We start from the raw sequence: 16172 nt of genomic DNA, 5'->3' as shown, positions 1-16172 counted from the left end.
GAGCACTTTTTGCGATTCGGCACTGCATCGCTTTAACTGACAATTGCCACAAATATAGCTTTCTTTTGGTGGTATTTGACCTCTGCGGCTTTTATTTTTTCCGCTATAAACAAAAAAAGAGCGACAATTTTGAAAAAAAAGCAATATTTTTTTACTTTTTACTTTTTGCTATAGAAAATATCCTCCAAAAATATATGAAAAAAAAAAAACATTTCTTTCTCAGTTTAGGCCGATATGTATTCTTCTACATATTTTTGGTAAAAAAAATCGCAATAAGTGAATATTGATTGGTTTGCGCAAAAGTTATAGCTTCTAAAAAATAGGGAATTTTATGGCATTTTTATTATAATTTTTTTTTTTTTTTAGTAATGACGGTGATCAGCGATTTTTATCGTGACTGTGACATTATGGCGGACACATCAGACACTTTTTACACTATTTTGGGACCATTGTCATTTATACAGCGATCAGTGCTTTAAAAATGCACTGATTACTGTGTAAATTACACTGGCAAGGAAGGTGTTAAACACTGGTGGGCAATTAAGGGGTTAAGGGTGTCCTAGGGAGTGATTCTAACTGTGTGGAGGCTGGGCTACAAGTGACACGACAGTGATTACTGCTCCCGATGACAGAGCAGTAGATCACTGTCCTGTTACTAGGCAGAACAGGAAAATGCATCTCCCGGTTCTGCAGCTCCGTGACACGATCACGGGACACTGGCAGACATCGAGTCCGCACGTCCCACGGGCACGGTCACGGAACTCTAAATGTGTGCTGCACTTATAATAATGTATGAGTAATACAATACAAACATTATATGCAAAATTGTCCAAAATAATAGACATGACAAAAGCCCAAAAATATACAGTATTCAGGATGATCCTGTAAGTGGTGGCTGCATAATAAAACGCTAAATCCAACTCCAACTCCTAATCCTAACCCTAACCTAACGTTAACTCTAGCCCCTTATCCTAACGAAAAATAATAATAATAAATGAATAATAATTTTAATAATAAAAGAAATCAAAGCTAATGGAAAAGCTAAAAAAGCTGAAATTCCTAGCAACAAATGATGCAACAGATGATAGTTTTCTCTATTGGCTAATAAAAAAAACACCAAAGCTCAAAAAAATATATGTAAAACACTGCATAAGTCGCGCAACATCACTGAGTGTACAATGAGTAACCTTCAGGTCTTTTGCAGTTATGTGAATCAGGAAGATAATTGTTTGCAGAAAAACAGACATGTCTGATGTAGATTGTCTCCGATCCAGCTGCAGGCATCATCCCGGTATCGTTTTTTAGAGCGGGCGGCTGGCTCTTCAGGGTTATTAAACGATGCGGCTGTTCTACCGGAGGAGCGAGAGGGGACTCTCCCCTCGCCGCCTTCCGCCGCTCTTACTGGGCCTTCCGTCCCCCTGGGAGACCCAATCCGCGATCCGGCACTTCCGCCGGCTAGAGAGAGACTGGGTTCATTTTAGTCCTCTATGTAAACACAGAAGCGATGTCACAACGTCACTTCCAGTTTACTCGACTGCCAACGGTGCCAGTTTTGAAAAAAAGAGACAGTATTCAGAACCGCAGTTTTTGGCGATCTAAATAATTTGAAGTGCAAAGGAGGGATTTGGGGTCTTTTAGACCCCCGATCCCTCCATAAAGAGTACCTGTCACCACCTAATACTGTCACAAGGGATGTTTACATTCCTTGTGACAGCAATAAAAGTGATCACATTTTTTAAAAATAGAAGTAACAATAATAAATATATATATATTTTTTAAAGCGCTCCAAGCCCTGCAAGCTTGTGCAGCAAAGAAAACGCACACGTAAGTCGCACCCGCATATGTAAATGTTGTTCAAATCACAGATGTGAGGTATCCCCGCGATCGTTAGAGTGAGAGCAATAATCCTAGCACTAGACCTCCTCTGTAACTCTAACCTGGTAACCATGATTTATTTTAATTTTTTTAAAGCGCCGCCTATGGAGATTTTTAGGTACTGTAGTTTGTCGCCATTCCACGAGTGTGTGAACTTTCAAAGCATGACATGTTGGGTATTTATTTTCTCGACGTAACATCATCTTTCACATTACACAAAAAAATTGGGCTAACTTTACTGTTTTTTCTTGAAAGTGTATTTTTTCCTAAAAAATTGCATTTGAAAGACCGCTGTGCAAATACTGTGTGACATAAAATATTGCAATGACCGCCATTTTATTCTCTAAAATCTCTGCTAATATATATATATATATATATATATATATATATATATATGTGTATATATATAATGTTTGGGGGTCCTAAGTAATTTTCTAGCAACAAGTGTCAGAAATAGGCTTAGTTCTGAAAGGGTTAATATTGTGAGATAATAAAACCTGAAAACTTCTAAGGGGCCAAGTACATATCATAGAAACTGTGGGGATCTAACAAGCTATGCCATCAGAAATGTTGGAAAACACTGATTAGAAATCGATTTTTTTAAATTGTGTCTCTGGCCAATTTGTACCCCAATTATTATTTTATTTACAGTGCTCAAAACATGTTTTAGCTTTTTGGGAAGAAGAGTCTCTTTGTTAACACAATAATGGCTATTATTTTTTTCAAAAAAATGTGCCTGAGAAACTCATTTTCATTCAGTTGTATTGAATATATGCTCTATTTCTTCATTGTTTAAATGACCCCAGCCAAATTACAGACAGTACAGATGCCATGCATTGGATCGCAGTTCTTTTCTGCAAAGGTTAAGGGATTAATGATCACTTTAAATATTTCATGCTGACACTTTACATCAATCACATGCTTCTGCGTTGTGAAATATTTATCAGTTTTCTCTCCTTTTCAGAGAAATGGTCAATGCATGGTTTGCTGAAAGGGTCCATACAATACCAGCATCAAAAGAAGGAGGCAAAAGCAATACAGAACATAACCAGCAGGCCACTTCTTCTGAACTCACCAACCAAGCGGCACCGGTAAGAAAGATTTCAGCTTCGGAGTTTGACCGGCCTCTTAGGCCCATCGTGGTTAAAGATTCTGAGGGAACGCTGACCTTTCTCGCCGATTCAGAAAAGAAGGAACAGATGCCTCTGCAAACCCCCATTATATCGACTGCAAGCGATCAGTGCGCAAGGCTTTTGGAACTAGTGAAAGATATATCAAGTCACTTAGACGTTACTGCCCTTTGTCATAAGATTTTTTTACACATTAATGAACTTCTATCTGCCGACCGATACTCCCTTTTCTTAGTGTGCGAGGATAGTTCCAACGAGAAGTTTCTGGTCAGCAGACTTTTTGATGTAGCTGAAGGCACAACACTGGAGGAGGCTTCAAATAACTGCATTCGTCTGGAGTGGAGTAAGGGCATTGTAGGCTACGTTGCAGAGTATGGACAGCCTTTGAACATAAAAGATGCATATAAGGTAAGATAAAGAATTCTGGGACTAAAGCAAAACTATGGAAACAAATTACAGTCTGTCAATAGCAATAACAAAATGTATTTGAGTCTCCCATGTTACACCGTTTTTTGCCTGTCGGTCCTGCTAGTAAGTCTGTTATTTTTAAACTTCTTTCAACGGAGCAAGCTGTCCAGGCAAAGTAGCAGTTAGAGAGTTGAGACAAACTATTTACAACTAACAGGTACTCACAGTGATCATCTTTTATAGTTTGTAGCTATAAATTGTATACCCCCCCAAAAAAACAGTTTGCAACTGCTTAAAAATTGTTAGCTGAAGTTAGAATTACATTTGTAAGGCCTCGTACACACGACCGAGTTTTTTTTTTGCCGAGGAAACCGGTCGTGTGTACACTTTTCGACGAGGAAACTGTCGAGGATCTCGTCGAGCCAAAAAGAGAGCATGTCTTCTTTTTCCTCGATGGGAATGGGGAAATTTGGCTCACCGAGATCCTCGACAGCCTAACAAGGAACTCGACGAGCAAAACTATGTGTTTCGCCCGTCGAGTTTCTCGGTCGTGTGTATGGGGCTTCAGTCACTTATTTAAAAGCCATTTACATCTACTAGTCCAGTGATGGCGAACCTTGGCACCCCAGATGTTTTGGGACTACATTTCCCATGATGCTAATCTACACTGCAGAGTGCATGAGCATCATGGGAAATGTAGTTCCAAAACATCTGGGGTGCCAAGGTTCACCATCACTGTACTAGTCCATTTAACTCTACCCTCTCCACAGATGGATAGTGTTCTCTCTGCACGGGGGTGGGGTAGCCATCCCAGCCAGGAGAACACACAGTGATTAGCGCCAGAGGCTAAAGCCGCTGGCAATAGTCGCATGAAAGATATGACAGGCTGTTGTACCCAAGTTGATTGATCGATCAACTTGGGTACAAACAGCCTGCCCATTAATTGTTTGAATCTCGGCCGTTTCAGCAGGGATTTGGACTGTCTATGGCCGACTTAAGTATGGCTACTTTGCTTCTTCTTAGATACAGTAGAGAAGCAAGTGCAGCCACCCTAAGGCAGGAAATATGTTGCTGGCCAGATCACCAGTTAGAAATAAAGGTAAAAAATAAAATGAATTCAGCCACCACATCTAAGGACTGGAAAGTTGCAATATATTACATTTTTGTTCTTGTGTTTATTATTGCTTTAACCTCTTAACGCCAGCGCCTCTGTGGTCTTTAAGAGTTTTCTGATGTCGGGAGGCGGAGCAGGGTTTCTGATCATGTGACCGCTGTCATTGGCTATCACAGGGGTCAAATGATCGTAAAGCTCCTGATTGCAAGTAGAGATCAGTGAGCTTTCCGTTAGCTGCCGGGAACGCATCTGCTAAGAGGCCACATATATGCGTACCACCAGCGAGAAGGGGTTAAAGTAAAGAAAAAGTGCAGTAAGTTCTAGAGCTTGGAAAGTAAAACCTAAAATAGATAAAAACCCCAATTGAATGACATTTATCATTTTAAGCACTGTGTATCATAAACAGTTACCTTGTGTTTCAAATATAAAACACATTTAATTTTTTTTAACCCTCAATGCTGCTGCTCTCCTGCATCATATTTGTTTACATGCATACACTCCAGCAGATGTTTCACATAATCTACAAGAGTGGATTTCCTGATGCATTATACCAGTGGAACATGCCTATGTTATATGTATTGACACAGCCTCTTGTATTCTTTATTGGAAGAGTGTGGAACAGGGTGAAAATGCAGGAGAACAATAAGAAAATGGGCAGAGCAATGCCACCCTACAAATGGAAAGTGTCTGCATAAGGGTATTCATGGCAGGATTGCCTAGTATTATATAGTTTGTGTGAGATTTTAAGGTTTTGGGATTATGTTTACTTTATTTTCCAGTATTGTAGTTGCTACATTATTATTTTTCAAGGTATTTGTGTTAAAGAAGCCCTCCAACTAAACTAAAGCAATAATGTTCTTCCAAGTCAAGCTCTCTTTTGATCAATACAATACAATTATTGAAATATTCTAGATCTAAATATGTTTTCCCACTATGCTGGTATATTTCATAAGGTAGTGTAAAGTGCCATGACTATGTGTGAAGTGCAATAATCTATGCACTTTGTACTTCTTTATTAAATAGCCCTGTCTGATTAATACATTAGTAATACTTATTTTTTTACTTTGAGGATGTTGTGTATTGTCTTTAGCACTATTGCCACATAGTTTATGTGCTATTTGCCAGTTATGTTTTGGTACAGACATCCAGTGTTCTTGTATCTTTGCCATGTAATTCATCTTGTTTGGTGCTTAAAGCGGAGGTTCACCCACAATATAAACTTTATGTTAACAAGATCTACGGATCTTATTCTTCTAAAAATGACTGATGACAACAATCAGGACCATTTGGGAGATTTCTGTTATCACCACTTGAAGACCAGGCCTTTTCTGGACCTTTTTTTGTTTGCAAGTTTAAAGCGGGGGTTCACCCAAAAATCAACTTTCTGCCATTAGATCCAGCATACTGCTGACATCCGCAGTATGCGTTTTTTTTTTTTTGTACTTATCGTTTTATCAGCCCATGTTATCCGGCTCCGAGCGGGGATTCCTTCCGGGTATAGGCGTTCCTAAGCCAAGCGGAGTTGATTGATGGGCTGCTAAAGCGCGTCACGCCTTCCGAAAATACCCGAAGTGACGCTCGAGTGTTTACGGCGCCTGCGCAGTCAGCTCTATACGGCAGGCGCAGGCGCCGTAAACACTTGAGTGTCACTTCGGGTATTTTTGGAAGGCATGATGTGCTTTAGCAGCCCGTCAATCAAATTCGCTTGGCTTAGGAACGCCTATTCCCCGCAGGAATCCCCGCTCGGAGCCGGATAACAACTCTGATAAAACGATAAGTACAAAAAAAAAACAGCATACTGCAGATGTCAGCAGTATGCTGGATCTAATGGCAGAAAGTTGATTTTTGGGTGAACCTCCGCTTTAAGTATTTTTTGCTAGAAAACTACTCGGAACCCCCAAACATTATATATGTTTTAAATACAATTGTTTAAAAAAAAAGCTGAACACAATAATTACCCACATTTGTTGGTAGAATGTGAAAGATGACGTTATGCCAAGTAAATGGATACCTAACATATCATGGTTTAAAATTGTGCGCGCACATAGAATTTGCTAAAAACAACGGTACTTTAAAATCTCCATAGGCGACACTTTAAAAATATTTACAGGTTACCTATTTTCAAAAAGACCCCAGATCTCTAATTTATCTTTAAATGCAAAATAATTTAAATATTTTTTTTGCATTTTGACTAGATAATATATATATATATTTGTTTTGGCCCGAGAACTGGAAGTGATGTCAGACATTGCTCTGGTCCCCCAAAGTCATAGAGATGAGTGGCAGCCTTTCTCGACTTCCTGTCCAGCTACATCAGATGGGGTACCCCCCCCCGCCCCTTCTAAAAGTAATCCCACCGCGAATCCGCGGAACCACTTTTATCTGATGCAGTCAGAACCATCTATAGTAAAAAATTATACCAGGGTTTTGGCAGCTTGCCATAGGTGGTGCCACAACACCAGTATTAAACGTCAAGGTAATGGTGTATTTTTTACTATGGGCCGGTTGGCAAGTGGTTAAAAAGGAGCCAAACAATTTATGATAATAAATGGCTTCATATGATCACTATCTTAAAATAAAAATAAATGTTTTTTGGCATGGTCAGTCATATTATTTAATATCAATGCCAAAATGTCACATTTTCTGCCAGGGTGTGCAAACTTTACATATGTAGAGCAGCCATTTCCAACCAGGGTGCCTTGAGGTTTCTTCAGGTGTGCCTTGGCAAAATGCCTAAAAATTGGCCCAAAATTGTATACAGGCTGGTGGGTGGATGAAACCTGCCTTTTAGTTACACAAAGCCACAGGTTTTCATTGTGCACCATTACAACCTTCTAGCTGCCAACCTCCTAACGACCAACGGCATCATCATTCGATAAGGAGGATGTCAGTTGCCTGCATTTCATGCTTGTTTGACCCTCCCTTGCCTCTCTCCTTTTTGGAGCTTTGGTGTTTCGTTAGCTGAGGGATGGAGAAAAACTGAGAGAGAAAAGAAACATTGGAATACTAGTCAGTACCAGTTTGCAAAAGTGTATTTGGTTTGGAAGAAAAAAATCACCTCTAAAGTTGGGTGTCCTACATGTGTGGATGTTGCTGCATTACGTAAAACTATTAGAACAGTTTTTACATTTTAGAATGCTGTCCCTTGTTCATGATTTTAAAGGGTGCCTTGACTGAAAAAAGGTTGAGAAACACTGATGTAGAGAACAAGCTATGGTTATAATTAGCATCCCTCCTTATGGGCTAACTATAATATCTATTGTTTATCACCTCAAGTGAAATACTTAATAGTCTATACAAATTACAATAAATCAATATACAACAGTTTACATAATTTCTCAACGTGTTACACTGTCTTCTTCAGGAGCTTTGACCAACTGTTTTCTTCAGGAGCTTTGACCAACTGTCTTCTTCAGGAGCTTTGACCAACTGTATTCTTCAGGAGCTTTGACCAACTGACTTTCTATCCAGTTCCGTTACTTACTATTGGTGTTGACAGTTAAGACTCCATACCAAGCGTTGTGTTACTCCATAACAGATGGGGGTGTTAGCAGGGTTGCTGCTTATTCTGAATTTCATACAGTTTACCTGCTCTTGGCTGAGAGGACCCTCATCCTGACATGCGGACAAGGCAGTGGAGCGAAGTAAAATGAATCTCAATCCAATTATGCTGGAGAAGTTTGTTTTCTTAAAATTTCCACAAACATGATTAGATTGCACATATGATTAGATGTTTGAAGTGAACATTGGTTCACTTCACTTTTTTTTGAGTAAAATTACTACTAGTTTACAGATCAGTTTCCTAATTGCAGGGGAAAAAATAAATGATACACATTTATGTATAGACACTAGCAGTTCTTCATAGCACTCATCATACACATGATCTTTTAGACTGAAGCTTTTTAAAAAGTAAGTTTATATACTGTTGTCTTGCTCTCTTTAAAAGACCACTGCCAGGTGCCAACATCATACAAAGAACAGTCTTATTTAATAGACTGCTGTTTATTGAGGAATTTGACGTACAAACAGCTGTGAATGAACACATTACTTTCAGCCTATATATGAAAAAGGATTCATACCCCTTGACATTTTCCACATTTTTTCCTGTTACAACTTAAAAGGTAAATGTATTTTATTGGGATTTTATGTGATAGACCAACACCAAAGGGCACATAATTGTGAAGTGGAAGGAAAATGGTTTCCCAAATGTTTTACAAACAAATATGTGAAAAGTGTGGTGTGCATTTGTATTCAGCCCCCCTGAGTCAATACTTTGTAGAACCACCTTTCGCTGCAATTACAGCTGCAAGTCTTTTTGGGGATGTCTCTACCAGCTCTGCACATTTAGAGAGTGACATGTTTGCCCATTCTTCTTTGCAAAATAGCCCAAGCTTTGTCAGATTGGATGGAGAGCGTCTGTGAACAGCAATTTTCAAATCTTGCCACAGATTATCAATTGGATTTAGCTCTGGACTTTGACTGGGCCATTCTAATACATGAATATGATTTGATCTAAACCATTGCATTGTAGCTCTGGCTGCATGTTTAGGGTTGTTCTGTTGGAAGGTGAACTTCTACCCCAGTCTCAAGTCTTTGGCAGACTCAAATAGGTGTTCTTCTAAGATTTTCCTGTATTTGGCTCCATCCATCTTCCCATCAACTCTGACCAGCTTCCCTGTTCCTGCTGAAGAAAAGCACACTCATAAGTAGATTCACGTAGGGGCGCCTAACTTTAGGGCGGCCTAGCCTAGTCTTTTTAGGCTACACCACCGTAAATTAGTTAGGCTAGTAGTGATTCTCAAACCACTTACCTGCTAATTTTCGGCGGCGTAGCCTAAAACGAGCGGGCGTAAGCGCTCCTAATTCAAATGACTTGGAGGGGGGGTGTTGTATGGAAATGAGGCTTGACCTCACGTTTTTTGACGTTTTTTAACACTGCGCATGCGCCGGGCGACTACATTTCCCAGTGCGCACTGCGGCTAAGTAGGCCGTACGGGCCTATTGATTTTGACGCGTACGCAAACGTAAATCCCGATTCGCGGACGACTTGCGCAAACGACGTAAAAAATTCGAACCTTGTGGCGGGAACGGCGGCCATACTTAACATTGTTATTCCACCTCATAGATGGAATAACTTTAGGCGGCCTATTGCTTACGGAAACGACGTTAATCGACTGCCGGGAGCTCGCGTTCGTTCGGGAATCGTCGTAAATGCTCATTTACATAATCGACGCCGGCCGCAATGGAAGCGCCACCTAGCGGTAAGCCAAAACATTGCAATCTAAGATAGAACGGCGCAAGCTGTCCTATCTTAGATATGTTTAAGTGTATCTCTGTTAGAGATCTACTTATCTGTAGATAACCCGGCCTAACTCTTTGTGAATCTACCTAATAGCTTTTGCTTTTAGGTCAAAAAGTACAATTTTGGTCTCATCTGACCAGAGCACCTTATTCTATATGTTTCTGTGTCCTCCCACATGGCTTCTCGCAAACTGCAAACAGAAATTCTTATGGCTTTCTTTCAACATAGGCTTTCTTCTTGCCACTCTTCCATAAAGGCCAGATTTTTGGAGTGCGTGACTAATAGTTGTCCTGTGGACAGATTCTCCCACCTGAGCTTTGGATCTCTGCAGATCCTCCAGAGTTACCATGGGCCTCTTGGCTGCTTCTCTGATGATGGCTCTCCTTGTCCGGCCTGTCAGTTTAGGTGGACGGCCATGCCTTGGTAGGTTTGCAGTTGTGCCATACTCATTCCATTTTTGGATGATGGATTGAACAGTGCTCTGTGAGATGTTCAAAGCTTGGGATATTTTTTTTATAACCTAACCCTGCTTTAAACTTCTGCACAACTTTATCCCTGGCCTGTCTGGTGTGTTCCTTGGCCTTCGTGATGCTCTTTGTTCACTAAGGTTCTCTAACAAACCTCTGAGAGCTTCACAGAACCGCTGTATTTATACTGAGATTACATTACACCAGGGCTCGACAAATCCCGGTCGCCAGGTCGCCATGGCGACTAGAAATAGGGTCCTGGCGACTTGGGTTTTTTTTGTGAGCTGGCGCCATCTGGTGGTGAGCCGTTGGTATTACAAATTATTACCACCAGATGTGTAAGCTGGCGCCATCTGGTGGTGGCCGTTGGTATTACAAGTTAAGCATTACAAGTTAAACAGCAATTCTAATGTAATTTTTCACTATTTTCACTGCCATCTTCTTCCCTCTAATTAGAACCCCCAAACATTATATATATTTTTTATCCTAACACCCTAGAGAATAAAATGGCGATCGTTGCAATACTTTCTGTCACGCCGTATTTGCGCAGCGGTCTTACAAGCGCACTTTTTTGGGAAAAAATTACACTTTTTTTTTTATTAAAAAATAAGACAACAGTAAAGTTATCCCCATTTTTTTTTATATTATGAAAGATAATGTTATGCCGAGTAAATTGATACCCAACATGTCACACTTCAAAATTACGTCCGCTCGTGGAATGGCGACAAACTTTTACCCTTTAAAATCTCCATAGGCGTTGTTTAAAAAATTCTACAGGTTGCATGTTTTGAGTTACAGAGGAGGTCTAGGGCTAGAATTATTGCTCTCGCTCTACCAATCGCGGCGATACCTCACATGTGTGGTTTGAACACCGTTTACATATGCTCACGTATGTGTTCACTTCTGCGTGCAAGCTCGTCGGGACGGGGCGCGTTTTCTGGCTCCTAACTTTTTTAGCTGGCTCCTAGATTCCAAGCAAATTTGTCAACCCCTGCATTACACACAGGTGGACTCTATTTACTAATTAGGTGACTTCTGAAGGCAATTGGTTCCACTAGATTTTAGTTAGGGGTATCAAAGTAAAGGGGGCTGAATACAAATGCACGCCACACTTTTCACATATTTATTTGTAAAAAAAAAAAAATGAAAACCATTTATAATGTTCCTTCCACTTCACAATTCTGTTCCACTTTGTGTTGGTCTATCACATGAAATCCCAATAAAATAAATTTACATTTTTGGTTGTAACATGACAAAATGTGGAAAATTTCGAAGGGTATGAATACTTTTTCAAGACACTGTAGCTGAATTGCCATTTTTGTTACTAACCCAATTTAAACTTTATTTGAGAATATGAATTGCCATGTTTTACTGACATCGTTATTACAGAATTTCATCATTTTAACACAGAAGTACCTTTATCAAAATTACACAAAGTAGTGTATGGAACATTTTTTTGCCACTTGGCTATTTTACTTATCTTGAATGAATCTGAGAGTAATTTAATACAGAGCTTGATGTAAATGTGGAATAACATTCCAGCGTGAATCCAGTGGATTTACTGTGATTGCTCTTATGAGACCTATACACTAATTAATACACAGAAAGGTCATGTTATGTATGTGTAAGTAGCATTACAATTAAATACACAGGATTGATTTTTAAGTAGCAGTTTGTTATGTTAAAGTCAGGAAAGCCCAGAAGTAGCTTAGTACCTCGCCCTGCAGGTGCTCAAGCCATGTACCTACTAATTAACACATAAACCCAATCTAATTGGCCCGACAGGATTTAAATCAAGCTGATTTCAGAGTTGTTATGCCTAGGAACATTTCTCAGTGGTCCTAACCCCTGGGGTGTCAGAAGTGAGTCATGCCTCACATATGGATCGGTTAGGTAGAAGCAGATTTTACAGATTAACATGAGTAATGTTTAGTTTTAAAGTTACATGCTCATCAATCATCAGCTAATATTTGAAGAGTAGTTCACTGTCCTTAACAGTTCATTTTTTATTTTCTAAATAGGTTCCTTTAAAGTGGGAGTTCCCCCGAAAAAAATTTTTTAACATTAGATTGAGGCTAATTTTACTAAGCAGAATCGGGTGTTTTTTTTTAAAATCAATGCAGTACTTTTAGAGATCGATGTTCTCAATGGCTTCCGGGTATGATCTTCGGGACTGGGCGTTCCTATTTGATTGACAGGCTTTCGACGGTCGCATACAGCGCGTCACCAGTTGCCGAAAGAAGCCGAACGTCGGTGCGGATCTATAAGGCGCCTGCGCACCAACGTTCGGCTACTTTCGGGAACTCGTGACTCGCTGTATGCGACCGCCGGAAGGCTGTCAATCAAATAGGAACGCCCAGTCCCGCAGCCCATACCCGGAAGCGGCGGGAGAACATCGATCTCTAAAACGGTAAGTACTGCATTGATTTAAAAAAAAAAACACCCGATTCTGCTAAGTAAAGTTAGCCTCAATCTAATGTTAAAAAAATTTTTTCGGGTGAACTCCCGCTTTAAAGGAACCTATTTAGAAAATAAAAAATGAACTGTTAAGGACAGTGAACTACTCTTCAAATATTAGCTGATGATTGATGAGCATGTAACTTTAAAACTAAACATTACTCGTGTCCACTCCCACTTCCGCTGCAACCGCCTAGGCAATCAGAAGCTTAAGATCCCCGCCCTCTCAAGTTTTCTGGGACGCATGACAGGTCCCAGAAGAATGCAGGACCATTCACAGTGCGTAGCACCGCTTGCGCAGTGGGCATCAAGGCTGTGAAACCACAAGCTGTCACAGCCATCCGGGTGCCCATAGTAAAGATGCTAGCGCTGGCGAGAGAGGACACAAGGAGAAAATGGCTGGATCATGGGACAGGTGAGTAGCACACCGCTGGATCGTGGGACAGGTGAGTGGTTGTTTATTGAAATTCAGCAGCTAAGGTTTTTGCGGCTGCTGACTTAATTTTTACTTAAAGCGGGAGTTCACCCGAAATTTTTTTTTAACATTAGATTGAGGCTCATTTTGGTAAGCAGAATCGGGTGGTGTTTTTAAAATCGAAGCAGTACTTACCGTTTTAAAGAGCGATGTTTTCCACCGCTTCCGGGTATGGGCTGCGGGACTGGGCGTTCCTATTTGATTGACAGGCTTCCGACGGTCGCATACATCGCGTCACGAGTAGCAGAAAGAAGCCGAACGTCAGTGCGGCTCTATACGGCGCCTGCGCACCGACGTTCGGCTACTTTCGGAAAATCGTGTCGCGCTGTATGCGACCGTCGGAAGCCTGTCAATCAAATAAGAACGCCCAGTCCCGCAGCCCATACCCGGAAGCGGCGGAGAACATCTCTCTCTAAAACGGTAAGTACTGCTTCGATTTTTAAAAAAACACCCGATTCTGCTTACCAAAATGAGCCTCAATCTAATGTTAAAAATTTAGGTTTTGGGTGAACCTCCACTTTAAGAGACAGGAGCTCCTCTTTAATGACCCTGTAATAATGATTGTCACTTTGTGGTTTGTTATCAAATTAATTAATATAGATCATGTACCGTCTCAACAATGGTAGCAATTGAGGCTGGGTTCACACTGGTACGACAAACGCTCCGACATTGGGAGCTCATGTCGTATGACGTGTGAAAATCAATGTTTCCCTATGAGAGCCATCTTAACTGGTCCGACACAAGTCGGTCCGACACAAGTCGGTCCGACTTTGAAAATGCTCCCTGTACTACTTTGGTCCAACTTTGATCCGACTTCCGCCAATTGAATATCATTGAAGTCGGATCAAAGTAGGATCCTTGTCCTAACCATCTGATTTTTGACATCGGACATGGTGATTACAGCAGCAGTAAAAGGAATTGATCTCACACTGGGATTGTTTTGATTGGTCAAAGAACAAGTCAGACTATCACAAAGTCGGATCAAAGTAGGATCGATGTAGGACCAATGTAGGACTGATGTCGCAGAGCAAAGTAGGATAAAAGTTGTTTGGCTGTTGTGTCATACCAGTGTGAACCCAGCCTAATGGGCAATGCTACATGTCTTATCTGCTGGGACCTTTCCAGTTAAGAGCATTGTTTTAAGACTTGTAAGTTAAAGGGGTTGTAAAGGTAAATGTTTTTTCACCTTAATGCATCCTATGCATTAAGGTAAAAAAACATCCGACGGTATCCGCCCCCCCCCCCCCCCGAACCCCGGTTTTACTTACCTCACCCCTCGAAAGTCCCGCGCGCGTCCCTGTGAGCCTCTTCGGTTCCCAGCCTGGCCGTTGATTGGCTAGGCTGGACGGATTGATAGCAGCGCAGCCATTGGCTGGCGCTGCTGTCAATCACATCCGATGATGCGGCGCGCCAGGGGCGGGGCCGAGTGATACAGTCGACGGCTATGCCGGCCGCTGTATCACGGGAGCGCACCAGCAAAATATTTCCACCATGCGAGCTCGCTCGTATGAAGGTGGAAAGCTCCTGCGAGAAGGAGCCAAGACAGCCTCCGAGGGATCCCAGAAGACTGGATTAGGGGACACTCTAATAATTTTACTTTAGTGTTCCTTTAAGGGTCGTACACACAATGAGAATAATCAATAATCATCTGTTTTTTTCCAAGCCAGTCTGCCAAGCCTGTATTTTCAGATTAAAACTGTACTGATTAAATGAAAATTGTATGATCTAGTATCATACAAAAAAAATGTTTGTGCTTGTCCTTTCGGATAATTTTGGATGAACTGTCGTGATCGACTCTCGAAAGTTGTGTGCTAACGATCAGATTATCGTACGATCCCTTTGAAAGTGGTATTTTTTTAACGATTTTCTGATCGTGAGTACTAGGCTTGTACTTCCATAGTTACATAAATAGTCTAGTTTAAAAAAGACACAAGTCCATCTAGGTCAACCCATACACAAGTCAATCTAGTTCATTACAAGAAAATCAGGCTAGGAGACTATCTAACAAGTTTCTTTTATTCTATATTGCAGTTCACAGCTATTCATAAGGAAAGCAAATAAATACAAAATACTGACTTTCAATTTCTATTGCTTGTATGGGTCACTGATTGATTGATTGATTTTTGAGCTTAGTTAGGTGCCAAATGCCCACTGTGAAGTGAGTGTCTAAGCGCCGCTGGTGAGATGTTACTTTGAATCAATCCCTGGTGAGAAAGAAAGAGGAATACCATGACAACATGTTATCCTATTTGTTGACAATGTTTTTCAATCCAGTTTGCATTTTTTCCCAAAGATTTAAACAGAAAGAACAAATAGCTCAATCAAAATCATAGTTGCATAGTCAGGTTGGAGAAAAAAATGTGTTCATTGAGTTCACCCAAAAGTTAAAATGTATCTGTCTGTAGTCTGAAGGTTTTTTATCTGGTTTTGGATACACTAGGAACAATTAGAACCTTGGTTTTAGTTTTTTCTTGCTGTCTATCCACACTGATAAGATTTGCCTTGTCTATGGCCCCGTACACACGACCGATATTCTCGGCAGAATTCAGCCAGAAACTCGATCGGAGCTGAATTCTGCCGAGAAACCCGGCGTGTGTACACTTTTGGCCGAGGAAGCCGACGAGTTCATCGTCGAGCCAAATAGAGAACATGTTCTCTATTTCCTCGTTGTTCAATGAGGAAAATTGGCTCGCCGAGATCCTCGTCAGCTTCACACAGAACTCGACGAGCAAAACGATGAGTTTTGCCCGTCGAGTTCCTCGGACGTGTGTACGGGGCCTCAGTGTCCTTGTCATTATTGTCAAAGGGACAGAAAACCAGTGATCCAACATTTTAAAAGCTCTATCCACAACAGGTGGTGAGGGAATATATTCCAAGGGGGACATATGTTCTGTTGACAAATGTCACCTTACTCACTATTGTGCTTCTGATAAGAAGCATAGGG

General features: G+C 40.9%; 1 protein-coding gene across 3 annotated transcripts in view; it reads left to right on the top strand.

Annotated features, from left to right (window-relative positions):
• PDE5A (phosphodiesterase 5A) overlaps positions 1 to 16172 on the top strand; it is a 202082-nt gene that overhangs the window by 30527 nt on the left and 155383 nt on the right. For all 3 annotated transcript variants that reach the window (XM_040330226.1, XM_040330209.1, XM_040330218.1), the window contains exon 2: positions 2840 to 3413. In XM_040330226.1, the coding sequence (XP_040186160.1) occupies positions 2840 to 3413 (574 nt within the window). The remainder of the gene's footprint in view (positions 1 to 2839; positions 3414 to 16172) is intronic.

This window comes from Rana temporaria, chromosome 1 (genome assembly GCF_905171775.1).
Source record: "Rana temporaria chromosome 1, aRanTem1.1, whole genome shotgun sequence".
Lineage (NCBI taxonomy): Eukaryota > Metazoa > Chordata > Amphibia > Anura > Ranidae > Rana > Rana temporaria.
The sequence above is the reverse complement of the archived record's forward strand: the minus strand, read 5'-3'. Positions and strand labels throughout refer to the sequence as shown.